Below are 12534 nucleotides of genomic sequence, written 5' to 3'. Positions count from 1 at the left end.
GCCGCTGCAAACAGCACCGAGAGAAAACCGTGAACCTTTCAGAGTTTCTGTACCTGAACCCTGCCCCAGTGTATGTGGAACTTGGTGCAGCCTTGTAGCGTCCCCCATCCCGGGCAGCCGGGCTCCCACACCCAGGTAGCTCCCGCTTCTCTCTTTCTCTCTCTGTCTCGCTTTTCAAACCGGATCAGATGCGCTCTAACAGATTTTAATTGGCTACAGTCCAGCCCTCACTACCTCGCCTTCGCAAACTGCAAACACTTTGTACATTGCACATGATATTTACTGTCGTGAATAATTTAACAGCATAAAACAGTTGTATCTGTCATTAGTTCATTTTGAAATGTGCTAAATTTAGCAAACTCGCCATGCTGTCATTGCAACCTCTCGCATTTTACCTCCCCGTTTAATTGGTTTTTGTTTTGTTCACTTTTTTGATTGTTTAAATGTGATCCCGCAAAAGAGATCACATTCCAACGATTTTAGGTGCAGTGCAAATATTTTGCAGCTGAATATTGTTTTCCCCATCGGTCCCATGTACAGTAGTATTTCGGTGTGTTCATGGTAAGCTGAGGAGCATCTTCGGGGCCAATCTAGCGGAAACAATGACATTGGGAATTGGGTAGAAACTGCTTTAAACTCTTATCAAGGTTTCCAACTTTTTCGCTGTGTTAGAAACTGTCAGGACCCACCGAGAACGCTGGGAGAAGTCGATATTTAACCGACAGATTAATCGCCGCTTTCTGCCGTGAGTCCTGATAAGATCAACAAATCAGCGGTGACATTCTGTATTGGTGTGACCGCTTCCAGCCTGTGCACAGTCACAGCTCCCTCCCTGAGATACCGGACCGTGCACTCTCTCAACTATAGCTGCTTACATCTGGCAGCCTGCAACTTTACTGAGAATTCCTGACCTTCCTAAAACCGGCCCTGGACAAAGCCTCCTCCCTCCCCGGTTCATTACTGCTTCCATTTGAAGAAACTGCAGGAGTGGCTTCCCTCCAACTCCTTTCGTTAAACTCAGTCAGCGGTGATGTCAGGGAGAAACTCCAATCAGAGCTGCCTTCCCTCGGACACGTGCTTAAGACATTTTTTTTTTTAAAAAAAAACCCCTTTGCTAAGTGACAGAAGTTCATTTTAGTCCAAAAGTCTCGGCAGGTAGGAATCCGGCCTTGCCGCTAGCGGCTGCCCAGCCGTGGATTCGCCGTTGTCCAAGGTGCTGAAACCTCATCCATCCATCAAGGCAAAGCTCCCCAGCGCCCACTGCTCCACACCTGCACCAACCTGCTTTCTGGGATTTGTTTTAGCCAAGGGTTTTGTTTGCTCCAGATCCTGATTTGGAAGTTGAAGTGTTTCACCACCAAGTTCAGCCAAGTTGCTGTCCCAGGTCCAGATGACTGTGTAAAGTCTCCGCAAATGGAAGGGTCTAACGGCTCCAGTTTTGGGATTGACTCGATTCTGTCTCACAGAGCAACCAGCCCCGTCTTGGCCAAAGGAGAGCCGCTGATGGGCGACTGCAGGTCTCCCCAGGAGGTGAAAGCCGGTCTGAGCCCGGTGTCGGATGTAGGTAGCGAGCAGAGCTCGCCTTCCTCGCCCGGCCTGGAGTGCGCCGAGGCGGCACCGCCGCTGCCGGGGGCCGCAGGCGGGATCGAGTCGCAGGCGCACCCGGGGCAACTGTGTGCCGCTCCCCAGCCCAGGACTGCTACTTCCTCCTTCCTTATCAGGGACATTCTCGGAGACTGCAAGCCATTAGCGGCCTGCGCCCCATACTCAAGCAGCGGGCAGACTCCCCAGGATGCAGCTCATAAACGCGGGGAAGAATTCCTCGAGAAACTGGAGAAAAGGGAGAACTCGTCCTCAGACACGGAATATAAAGGTAAGGAGAGCGAGAGAGACTCAAGGCCACGCTGAGAACATAAACAAATAATAGAAGTTCTGGGGGAGCTGGTGGCTCCAATTATCATCAACATTAACATCTTTGTATTTTGTCAATCCGCGTTTCGGGGAAAACAATCTTCAAAAAAACCCCACAGCAGACAGAACTTTTCAATTTTAAAATTACCAAATATTGTACTAGATTGTATTTGGATAAAGTATTTTTGTCCTCTAGTGGGAGAGGGGATGGTCTATAATTAATACAGACAATTACTGAAAACCAAGGTGCCTTTAATTCATGAGTTCAGTCTTTATTGAAACAAATGCCGTCTACCAAATTGTCGAATTTTTCTTTGTAATGTGTGAGAAGATCCGCAAATTGACATTTCTCTCTCGCATCAAATTCATCAACTGCCACTCCACCCAGCCGAGGTCACTTTGTACAAGAAAATGCCGCTGACAGGGAGAATGTGTAATACCCACAGTAACTGGAAAAAAGATCGCAAGTGGATTTAAAAATGTATTTATTTTTTTTGAAAGACATGAAAATCATTCACTTTGTCTCTTTCAAAACTACCAGATGAATCGATCCCTGAAATGGGCAGTAACTGAGAACTATGTCAATGTACTGCTCACTTTCAGAGTGAAGGAAGACGGAATATTTCTGAAAGTTTTTTTTATTGAAAAGTTAATTACCAGATCGTCCTCATAAAATATAAATTGTTAAACAGTTACCAATCGGTATTTAAATATAATCCGGGCAGTTCAGGCCGTGAATTTTACAAACGAGACAATGCGCTGTTTATTTGGATTGAGTAAAATGTGTTGCCAAGTGAAAGCTTTCACGAGACAGATGCCAGGGCCTGGAGCTCACCTTAAAAAGCACAGGCAGTATTTTTGTGGCGTCCAAGTTCAGAGTGCAGTTGGATTGCGTCAAATAACAGAGAAACTTTGTCGAAGTGGAAACTGAATTCCGCTGAAGGTGTTATTATTGATTCGGGATAGCGACCCGTGAGTTCCATAACAGACATTATTTGACACACACGTTGAACCTAAAGGTATTTTTAAAAATACTGTTGTTCGTTATAACTGCGCCAAGATCAACTTATTAAAATGGAAATAAATGTATCCCAAATTAGAAGTTTTTTTAGGGGAAGGTGAACAGTGAAAGGAAATGTAAGGACTGAGTAATTGAGAATGAAGTGGGGAGGAGGGAAAACTATTTACAGACTGGGTTCAGTGAATGGTGTAAGATTACAGGGTAGGAGTAGGTTTTAGATTTATACATGATCTAGGAATGCGATCATTGCAAAGAATAGTTGACAATTTAATACAGACCTAAAGCTATTGAGTTTAAAAAAAATGTGTACTTGTGTGAGAAAGAGGGACGGTGGAATGATGGAGAGGAAGTTATAAAAGTTTAGATTGTAAACTTCATTAAACTTAAATCAAAAGACGCATCTGCTCGCCCAGCATCAGAGACTTGAACTAGCACCAAGCTGGTTCAATCAGCGAAAAGGGACATGAATAAACAAACGTCGTTTAAACGGATAAGCTGCCAAGATTGCTGCAACTGATCATAAATCAAGGAAACATAACAGAGAGGTTCCGGGAGAGCGGGTTCATTTCAATCCAGTACAACAGAGCTCAGAGGGGCCCCCGCTTTCTCAGGGAAGTCAACCTCCCTCAAGTAAACTTTCCAATGTCCACCTTAACAACAGAATACCAATCAGAGATTCCCAGCCAAACCCGGCCATTCCTGGGCCTGAAAAATTCAGCAATGGATTTCAAACACAAACTGGCTTCATCATGGTCCTATCAGACTGTTACAATCTGAAACTCATCCCTTGAAGTTCGGAACCGTGAATATTCCAAACACAATAGCCCCGGGTTTCACAAAGTTAGCTTTCTCTGTTGGTGTGTTTTCACTCTCTGTGTTTTGTGTTCTAACATAAAAAATCTTGCAATGTCACTGAACGATCTAAATATTTTGGAATTCCTGGAAGGGTTTCTTTAAAATGAAAGAAAGTCTTTTTTGGCGACTTTAACACCCGGGTAAAGGGTGAGAGGAAATGCTGGTTGTTGAACGGTTTTCGGTGAGTCCTCTTGACAATTCCTCAATTCGCCTGCACTCCGCACTCAGAGTGTTTGACATTACCTCCAATAATTATCTCCAGTAGGGCCCTGTCCGTCCGGGATGGAACAGACAGATCACATTCAATTATTTTTGTTTCCGTTTCAAATTAATATATTAAAAAAAGGCCACAACTTTTCGGCAGTGATTTTCAGCAAAATAATTCCACCAATATCTGGATATTGTGAACGTGTTCCGCCGTTATTTCCGAACGAATAGCCCAACTGTTCACCCACAGAATCCTCCTGAACAAAATCTGGTATTTCTGACTGAATTCTTACTTGTTTAAAGAGCGGCTCAGCTGCCGGGGTCGGACCGGGATTTATTTGAATGTTGGGGGCTCCTGAAAGCTGTAATTGAGGCCCGAGGTGGCCGTGGGTATGTGTAGTGAGAAGGAGGCGGAAAGGGAATGGGTTCAGTCAGTGCTCCAACTGCAGAGAGAGAGAGAGAGAAAGAGATACCTTTCCCGGTCCTTCCGCCACCTCGGCGCAGACAGAGCAGTGGGCTTCGTCTTGTGAGTAAGTTTGGGAAAGGCTGTTTGGAATTTGGAGCCGCCGAATTGAGTACAACATAATCCATGTTTGAGAGTGCGGCGGTGTGGACAACTAATGGGTTATTTGAGGCACAGGGATGGGGTGTCAAAGAACGGGCAGAGGATAAAGGAGGCAGACAGCATAGCTGCAAATTACAATCCTGTGGCCGGACGGTAGAACTGGGTTTGAAGGCGAACAGTTCACAAGTTGGAGCTGAGTTTAGTCCCTCGCTGCTCCCCAGTCTCCTCCTTGTCAAGGTCTCGCTTTCGTTGGCTGTATCACCCCGTGATCAGTTTTATTTGCCCCTGCCTGAAGGTGAGGGTGGGATCGGGTTAATTTGTAGAAGATTAGTTAAATCGATGCCGTTTGGCGGAGGCGATGGCAGTTTCCTACAGCGAATTGCTGAGGTGACAGTGTCATTTGCAAAATAATCCTGTGATCAGATTTAGTTTTTATGGGAAAGGATATTTTCAATGATTGGGTCTCTAATCGGCCGGGGCTGCTGTTTCAGACAGTTCTGGGCAGGCTCCCCAGTGACTTAATTAAACGGATTATTTTCTTCCCGGTCAGCGAAGTAAAGTCTCCCTTTCCTGTTTGCTATCCCCTCTGTATCACACCAAACCCGCCTGGTAAATATAAACAAAGGTAAATATAAAATCGGCGGCTCTGCGCTGGTACACAGCATGAAGTCAGGTTAGATTATCAGCTCAGCCTCCGGGAGAGACAGCGCCTTGTTTCCAACCTTTCCGCCCAAGCAGCTCTTTAACGGGTCATTTCAGAACATCAGACAGAGCGGGGGAATCATTGCACTGATGCGTTTGCAAACTCTCAGATCGCCACACAGTCAGACCTGAAATTCTGACTCCAGAAATTCAGTTACAACACGGGGCTCAAAAGATCAGCGCTATTTCTCGGATTTTGGGTGGGAGGTCTAATAATAAAAGAGAGGCCTGTTGTTTAAATGGTCCTGCTGTCGCAGCAACACCAAAATCCCACAGCCCGCTCTCCACATTGAACACAGAACTGTCCCGTGTAGTCCGAAGGAGACCGGATGAAATGCTTGGGCCGTTTAAAAGCGACATTGACTAGCATTCCCAGATTTTTGAGAGGCACCTGAGCAAACTCCCAGAGGCCAGTCAGTCACAGTCTGACCAAGGCTCTAGATGACAGAACAAGGAGTTGCTAACGTAGAGAAAGAGAGATTGTATCCTGTTTGATCGAGGGAGTTGAGCTGGTGTCTTTGCAATGTTAGTGCTGCATGCGGATCTTGGCCAGGATTTTATTTTGAAACTGTCCTTGTGTTTCTGTTTTTCTCTCGCTGTCTCCCTCTCCTCTCCCGGCATGGACAGTTAAGGAAGAAGCAGAGAGAGAGATCTCGAGTAGTCGGGAGAGCCCGCCTGTGCGGTTGAAGAAGCCACGGAAAGCTCGCACGGCCTTTACTGATCACCAGCTCGCTCAGCTGGAGAGGAGCTTCGAAAGGCAGAAATACCTGAGCGTGCAGGACAGGATGGAACTGGCGGCTTCACTCAATCTCACAGACACTCAGGTCAAAACCTGGTACCAGAACAGGAGGTGAGACTAACTGACCCACAGCTGGTTAACAACGCACCGAAACGGAGTCAAATCAGACACAATCAAGGGTTCCATTGTAATTAGCACAAACTCTGACTACAGCTCAATTCCAGGAGGTAGCTCACTCAGATATTTAACAGGTCACAATCCCACAAGCAATGGGGGCGCATTGAAATCTCACAGATGATTCAGCTCCATGTGAGGATTGTAAGATCACAAACTCCTAACTGGGTTAGACAGGCGGGAAGGATGAGGGCGGCTTGTTTGGCGCTCTGTCTAACACAGTTAGTCTGTAAAACTTGCACAAGCGGCTGAGAATCACAGAGAGACTGCATCCTGCAGTGTCTTAGGGAAGAGGGTTCACTTTATTACAGTGTAGTCTGTCTCCACACAGGGGTATGTTACCGACACAATGAGCTGACGAGTTAGGGGAAGGGCAGAACGGGTTAAGAACCTGTCACATCTTTAGTTATGATCTGCTTCTTGGTAGGTTCTCGCCCGCGGTCCCAGAATTTGTTTATTTGACAGGAGACTAAATCCCAGGGATCAAATTGAATCAAAATATTTCCGAAAAGCTTAGTGTATCCCAGATAAGGAACTGAGACGGTTCACGTTAAATATTAGAAGCGTTAACTCAAACGCTAGTTAACGGAATCCGTTTCACAATCAAACCCTCGATGGGGCAGTTGTTGATAAACAAAATCCCAGGCAGTAATCAGAAAGTGCGGTGAACCAAGTCCAAAATCTACCCTTCAGCTCCGAGCAAAGTGAGGAGCCGGTCAGTAATCCCTTCCTTAACACAAAACCAGAAATTGTTGGCGTGACTCAGCAGGTCCGGCAGCATCTGTGGAGAGAAACAGAGTTAACGTTTCGAGTCCAGTGACCTTGCTTCAGAACAGAACATATTTTCCTCTCTGTTCATAACTAGGGAGCTTTTTAAATATTAACACCAAACGAACATCTAGCTGGTGCATTAAACGAGCGTTAAAGGTGACTTCCAGGATTCAGGGAGGGCGAGATGCAGAAACCGACAATTGAAACAGCGAGAAACTAGACAGGAGACAGCAATCGTGGTTGGAAGCGAATGTTGGGCGGGGTGGGGGGGGGGGGGGGGGGTGGCGAGGAGAGGGAGAGAGGGCAAATAAAATAAACACTGGGAGAAAGACGCCAAAATAAATGTAACAGAGTCACCTGCATCGAACTATCATAGAGCATTGAAACTTAAATAATTAACACCCTCAACCCATCACAATCACTGAATTATTTCTAAAAATCGTCCTTGATAGAGGGGGGGCAAAAAAAACTCTTGCCATTACAATCACTGCCGATAAATCATTTAAACGGGCGAGACATTGGCATCAATCAACATCTGACGGGAATCGCCTCTCCGAGCGGTTATACATTTGTTTACAACTAATCCAGAAATGCAGTTCGTTAGGTTTCGGGTAAAGCCCAACGTTGGTGTGTGTGTGTGCGTGTGTGTGTGTATGTATCTGTGGGTGTGTATGTGTGTATTTGTGTGTCTGTGTTTGCAAGTATTTATCTGTGGGTGTGTACGTGTGTATTTGTGTGTGTGTGTTTACAAGTATGTGTCTGTGGGTATGTATGTGTCTGTGTGTATGTGTTGTGTGCCTGTTTGTATGTGTCTGTCTATGTGTGTCTGTTGTGTGTGTCTGTGTGTGTGTCTATATTGTGTGTGTGTCTGTGTGTATGTGTCTGTGTGTGTGTCTGTGTATGTGTATGTGTGTGTGTGTGCCCTTCATCACAAACAGGTCCGTTTCTGTACCGTGTCCCTTCACTGATCCCACCTGAATTTCGCCTGGTGCTGCCCATCTTTCTTGCGGGGAGCTGACTAGTCAGTGAGTGGACCTGCGGCTCCAGTACCCAGCAATACCCAGTTTCCTGTCGGCCTTGTCATATACAGGGTTTAACCAATAATTAAAACTAGCGGGTTTTTTAACCACACGAGTTTGTTTTTGGATTAAACAGCCACCTGTCATGGTGACACCCACCACCCTGATCCACATTCACTGTGTGATGTTAATAACACAAGGCGCACACACGGACTGAGAGCCTATCTTTAAGCATTAGTTTTCAGATCGAATCTGTCGCCGAGGTTGAGTAGAAAGCATTTACTAACCACCTCCTTTAAGAAATCAGTTTGTTTCAGTCCCAAAGGAGACCGTACAATACAGACTCCGCTAGAGGAAGTGTACTCACACCACAAACTGCAATTACCCTTAAATATCACTCCAGCTACTCTCCAAACTGGGCCCAATAGAGGCGATGATGAAAACTGTCTACTCATGAGGTACAGCAACAGCACCACAAAGGGAAGCAATCATTTTCAGGCACCCTGGGGCGAGCGGTTACATAAAGCTGTCAAACTAACCAGCATTGAGAAATCTGTTAGGGGGAAGGGATAAGGGCTACACTTGAAACATGGTGTATGAAGTTTCTCCTTTATTAATGATAGGACAGAACAGTGTTGCTCTGGTGGATACACACAAGGTGCATACCACACAGATACACACAGACACAGACACACAGATATGCACAGACTCACACGTATACACACACAGAGACATGCAGAGACGCAAACAGACACAGAGACAGACACAAACACATACACAGATATACACGCAGATTCACACACAGATACAAACATAGATACAGAGACATACACATAGATACACACAGACACAAATACTATGCATAGACATACACGCAGATACACGCAGACACACGCACAGACATACACACAGACACAGATACAGACACTGACAAAGATCTGACGATTTATGGGTCTTGTATGAATGGGAATGGCTCTACTTCCATCATTGCGAGTTGATGTCACAATCTCACTCACCTCCCCTACATACATAGATACACACTCGTAAATACAACCAGACATTCTCTCTCTCTCTCTCTCTCTCTCTCTCTCATACACACACATACACACACACAAACTGGCAAAGACCTGAAGTTCTGTATGAATGAGAATAGCTCTGCTTCTATCACAGCGGCTTGATGTTCTTGTCACACTCAGGGTGTTCTCCATAGGCCGGTGGCTATTGATTCCGATTGGTAACTAGTCTCAAACGCCCCTCAGGACTGGATGCAATGTTGATCCCAACCCTTCAGTGTTACTCCCGTGTCCTCTCTCCCAACCTTTTTAGAAAGACTCAGTCAGAAATTGTGACTATTTACATTCAAGTCTCGGTGAACCATGGAGAACGATTGGTCTAAACTCCTGGGTCGCCAGTGTCAGGCAGCGGGAAAGGGGCCGGAGACAGAGGGGTCTGTTTACAGAAGGTGCGCTTCCCAGCGCTTCACACTGAGATCCCGAACCCTACCCCCTCCCCCCACCTCCCGAGGCTAGGGCCTGGCTTTGCCACTCTGAGGGTCTTGACACCTTCGATCTCAATCCATGAAGACATTCCTGAGCTGAGGAATGGAACATAGCTTGAAAAGAAACAATCGATCGATTGATTAGTGACAGATCTGGGACCCTGCGGAGATACAGGCCGCCTGTCCCAAATGAAACTGGTTTGAGAGCTCCCTGTTCATGGGGATTCTGACAGTTCGGACCCACAGTGAGTGGGACTCACTGCCATCAGTTTAAACACAACCCACACTCCCTCCTGCCTCCGGCCGCCCTTCTGTCAGGGAGGGAATTGCCCCTCTAAACCAGCAAGTCTTCACCCTGTGTAGACCGATAGTTGGTTAGGGTGAACGCTGGGCAGGAAGTTGGGGGAAAATGGGGGTGAAGCGGGCAGGGGACAGCTAAACGAGGCAGCACTGTGGGATAACAGTGACATTCACTGATGGCTGGAGGGAGGGAGGAACTTGTTAGAAAATACTGCGGCATTACCGTGATGTATGATGTGAAAAAATCCCGAATTAAGGTCAACATTCGACCCTCAGCGTAAAACAACTCAGCTCCGTGTGAGGGGACCATCCGCAACTCCAGGCCCTCCTCTCACTGGCTTCACTTAGAAACCACCCGCGACCCTTGACATGATCCCACCTCAATAAACCAAAGGCGAAGGTAACCTGACCGGGCGCGATGCTAAACACAATAATAATGTTAAAATGAGAGGGAAAGTAGCAAAAAAAGACCCCTCCCCCCCCGCCCCCAAGCTTTGCTGTTAGGAAATGGTTTGCCAGGCCCTGGGGCTATCCCAAGCCGGCAGCAATGGGCTGAGGTCTCGGGGAAATGCTGTTAGAGTTTATGTTGAACACGCGAAAGAATTTGCAGTTCCCCTTTCCAAACCCCAGGCTGTTGACCAAACGGTGACGCTGGTCCCAGGCAGTGAACACAGGTCATTGCGGCTTCCCAATGAGCCCGGAGAGTGAAGGGCACAGCCAGAGAGCACACGGTTAAACAGCCGGCTCCTTCATCCCTCGCCTGTGAAAGACTGCACCGTGCACCGTGCACTGCCGGAACCTGGGCCCAGTCATTCTTACAGATTTAAGGGCGAGTTGGAAAACACACTGTCAAAGTACATCATGAATAATGAGAATTGTGTGTGGCGTGCGATGGAATTTGAAGTGTTAAAATCAGACCAGTTTTCATCCAGGTTGAAGTTTACCTGAGGATTTCACTCTTTACCCTTCCCCAACAGGACGAAGTGGAAAAGGCAGACGGCGGTGGGACTGGAACTCCTGGCAGAGGCGGGTAATTACTCGGCCCTGCAGCGCATGTTCCCATCTCCGTACTTCTACCACCCCAGTGTCGTCTCCAACCTGGAACCGACGGCCATGTACATGTACCGGGGTCCTGCCGCTCCTCACCCCGTCATCCAGCGACCCCTCGTCCCGCGGGTGCTCATCCACGGACTGGCAGCGGGGGGCGAGCAGCCGCCGCCTCTGCCCGGCCTCGCAGGTGTCCTTCCTCGGCCGCCGCAGCCACGGTGAGCCGCCGTTATCCAACAGCCCCTTTACACCCCTACTCCCCACCGCCTGGACTTCAGTGAGAATCACACAAACACACACAGACAGACAGACAGAGATAGAGACACACAGACAGACACAGACAGACACACACAGACAGACACAGAGACACAGACAGACACACACACACGGACACACACCGACATACACAAATGCTCCAAATGTTTAACACACAAAAAATGTGAAACCATTTGTAAAGAAGATTGTATTCAACTCTATTTATGCTTTTTAATTTTCAAACTTTTATTGTGTAAAAAGTGAGAGGTTTTAACTGTGATACAAACATAGTTTTAATTTAAACTTGTTCCAATTCATCTTTTGGCGCCTACAGTTTATTATTTACACTTAAAAATATTTATAGTTTTTTTAAAAGCAGAAATGAATTTCGTGTTAAGGAAACAGTCATTGGTCTAAGGTAATGTTGCACTATTTAAAAATACTTTTTGTTGTCGCTGAACATTTAAATTGTACAATTTATTTATTTTGAAATAAGTTACAATGATCGACAGCCTTTCCCCCTGTAATATACTGTAAATACTTTGTGAACGCCTACAGCTTGATTTTTAACCGTGCACATGTTATTGGTCCAGTTTTCATGTTGTCTTTTGACTTTTAGTTGGGTATAGATTGAAGACGGGAAAGTTCACTATCAAGGCTTCACCCCCATGTTCGCCCACCTCCTCCCCCACTGCTCCCCCCCTGCACACACACACATACACATTCCCACCCCCACTTAACCTCCCTCTTTAACACAAGTCTGATTATTTATTGAAAGCTGGAGCAGCAGCGGAGTTGGAACCGGCAGCTGTTAGCGCGTCAGCCTGGGAGCGGCACCCCGGCTCCGGGAGCCTGACAGATGGGGAGCGGGGTGGCTTGGCATTCTCCGGCGTCCTCGCCTTCTAACAGATAGAAACAAAGCAACAGCAACAGAGAGAGAGAAAAAGGAAAAAATAAAGACAATACAGACACGGACACAGACCCACACACAGACACACACATATATATATATACACACACAGGCACACACAGACACACGCACACACACAGAGACACACATATATACACAGAGGCACACACAGACACATACAGACACACAGACACACGCACACACACACACACAGACACACAGAATCCTGCAATTCTTTGGTTCCATTTCCCAAAATTCAACAAGTCAGCACCCGCAGGTTGAAAACAATTTGACAAAATTCTAAAGCAAATCCAAACCAAGTATGTAGCCGAGTCCTTTTGCTTGGAAATTGCTGTTATTTGACTTCGTCCCCACTCCCCTTTCAATTACAGATCTTAAAATATTTACAGCAATGATTACATTGCCCGTTTCCACCGCACGCCCTCCAACCTGACTATTCAAGGCTAATCTTTAACCAGCAAAATAAGCTGATTGTTGCTTAAATTGAATGGCTGTCCTTTAGAACAGCGCGTTTCCATGTGAATCCCTGTAGCTGCCAG

The 12534-nt window shown here is 46.6% G+C and overlaps 1 protein-coding gene across 1 annotated transcript; it reads left to right on the top strand.

Annotated features, from left to right (window-relative positions):
- Positions 1-1138: 1138 nt before the first annotated feature.
- Positions 1139-11128, top strand: barhl1a (BarH-like homeobox 1a). Its single transcript, XM_043719745.1, has 3 exons — positions 1139-1873; positions 5889-6111; positions 10740-11128. Exons 1-3 carry the CDS (start codon positions 1414-1416, stop codon positions 11029-11031), a joined length of 975 nt encoding a protein of 324 aa, XP_043575680.1. The 5' UTR covers positions 1139-1413; the 3' UTR covers positions 11032-11128.
- The last annotated feature ends 1406 nt before the right edge of the window (positions 11129-12534 follow it).

The sequence above is a fragment of the Chiloscyllium plagiosum genome, chromosome 30 (assembly GCF_004010195.1).
Source record: "Chiloscyllium plagiosum isolate BGI_BamShark_2017 chromosome 30, ASM401019v2, whole genome shotgun sequence".
NCBI lineage: Eukaryota > Metazoa > Chordata > Chondrichthyes > Orectolobiformes > Hemiscylliidae > Chiloscyllium > Chiloscyllium plagiosum.
Note: the sequence above shows the minus strand (reverse complement) of the source record. Positions and strands in the feature narration are given on the sequence as shown.

Bases quoted from the DNA above. Each gene is read 5' to 3' on its own strand.
- barhl1a (XM_043719745.1), top strand. From the start codon at position 1,414: ATGGAAGGGTCTAACGGCTCCAGTTTTGGGATTGACTCGATTCTGTCT. The intron at 1,874-5,888 runs GTAAGGAGAGCG...CGGCATGGACAG, and splicing joins CTCAGACACGGAATATAAAG to TTAAGGAAGAAGCAGAGAGA. The intron at 6,112-10,739 runs GTGAGACTAACT...CTTCCCCAACAG, and splicing joins ACCTGGTACCAGAACAGGAG to GACGAAGTGGAAAAGGCAGA.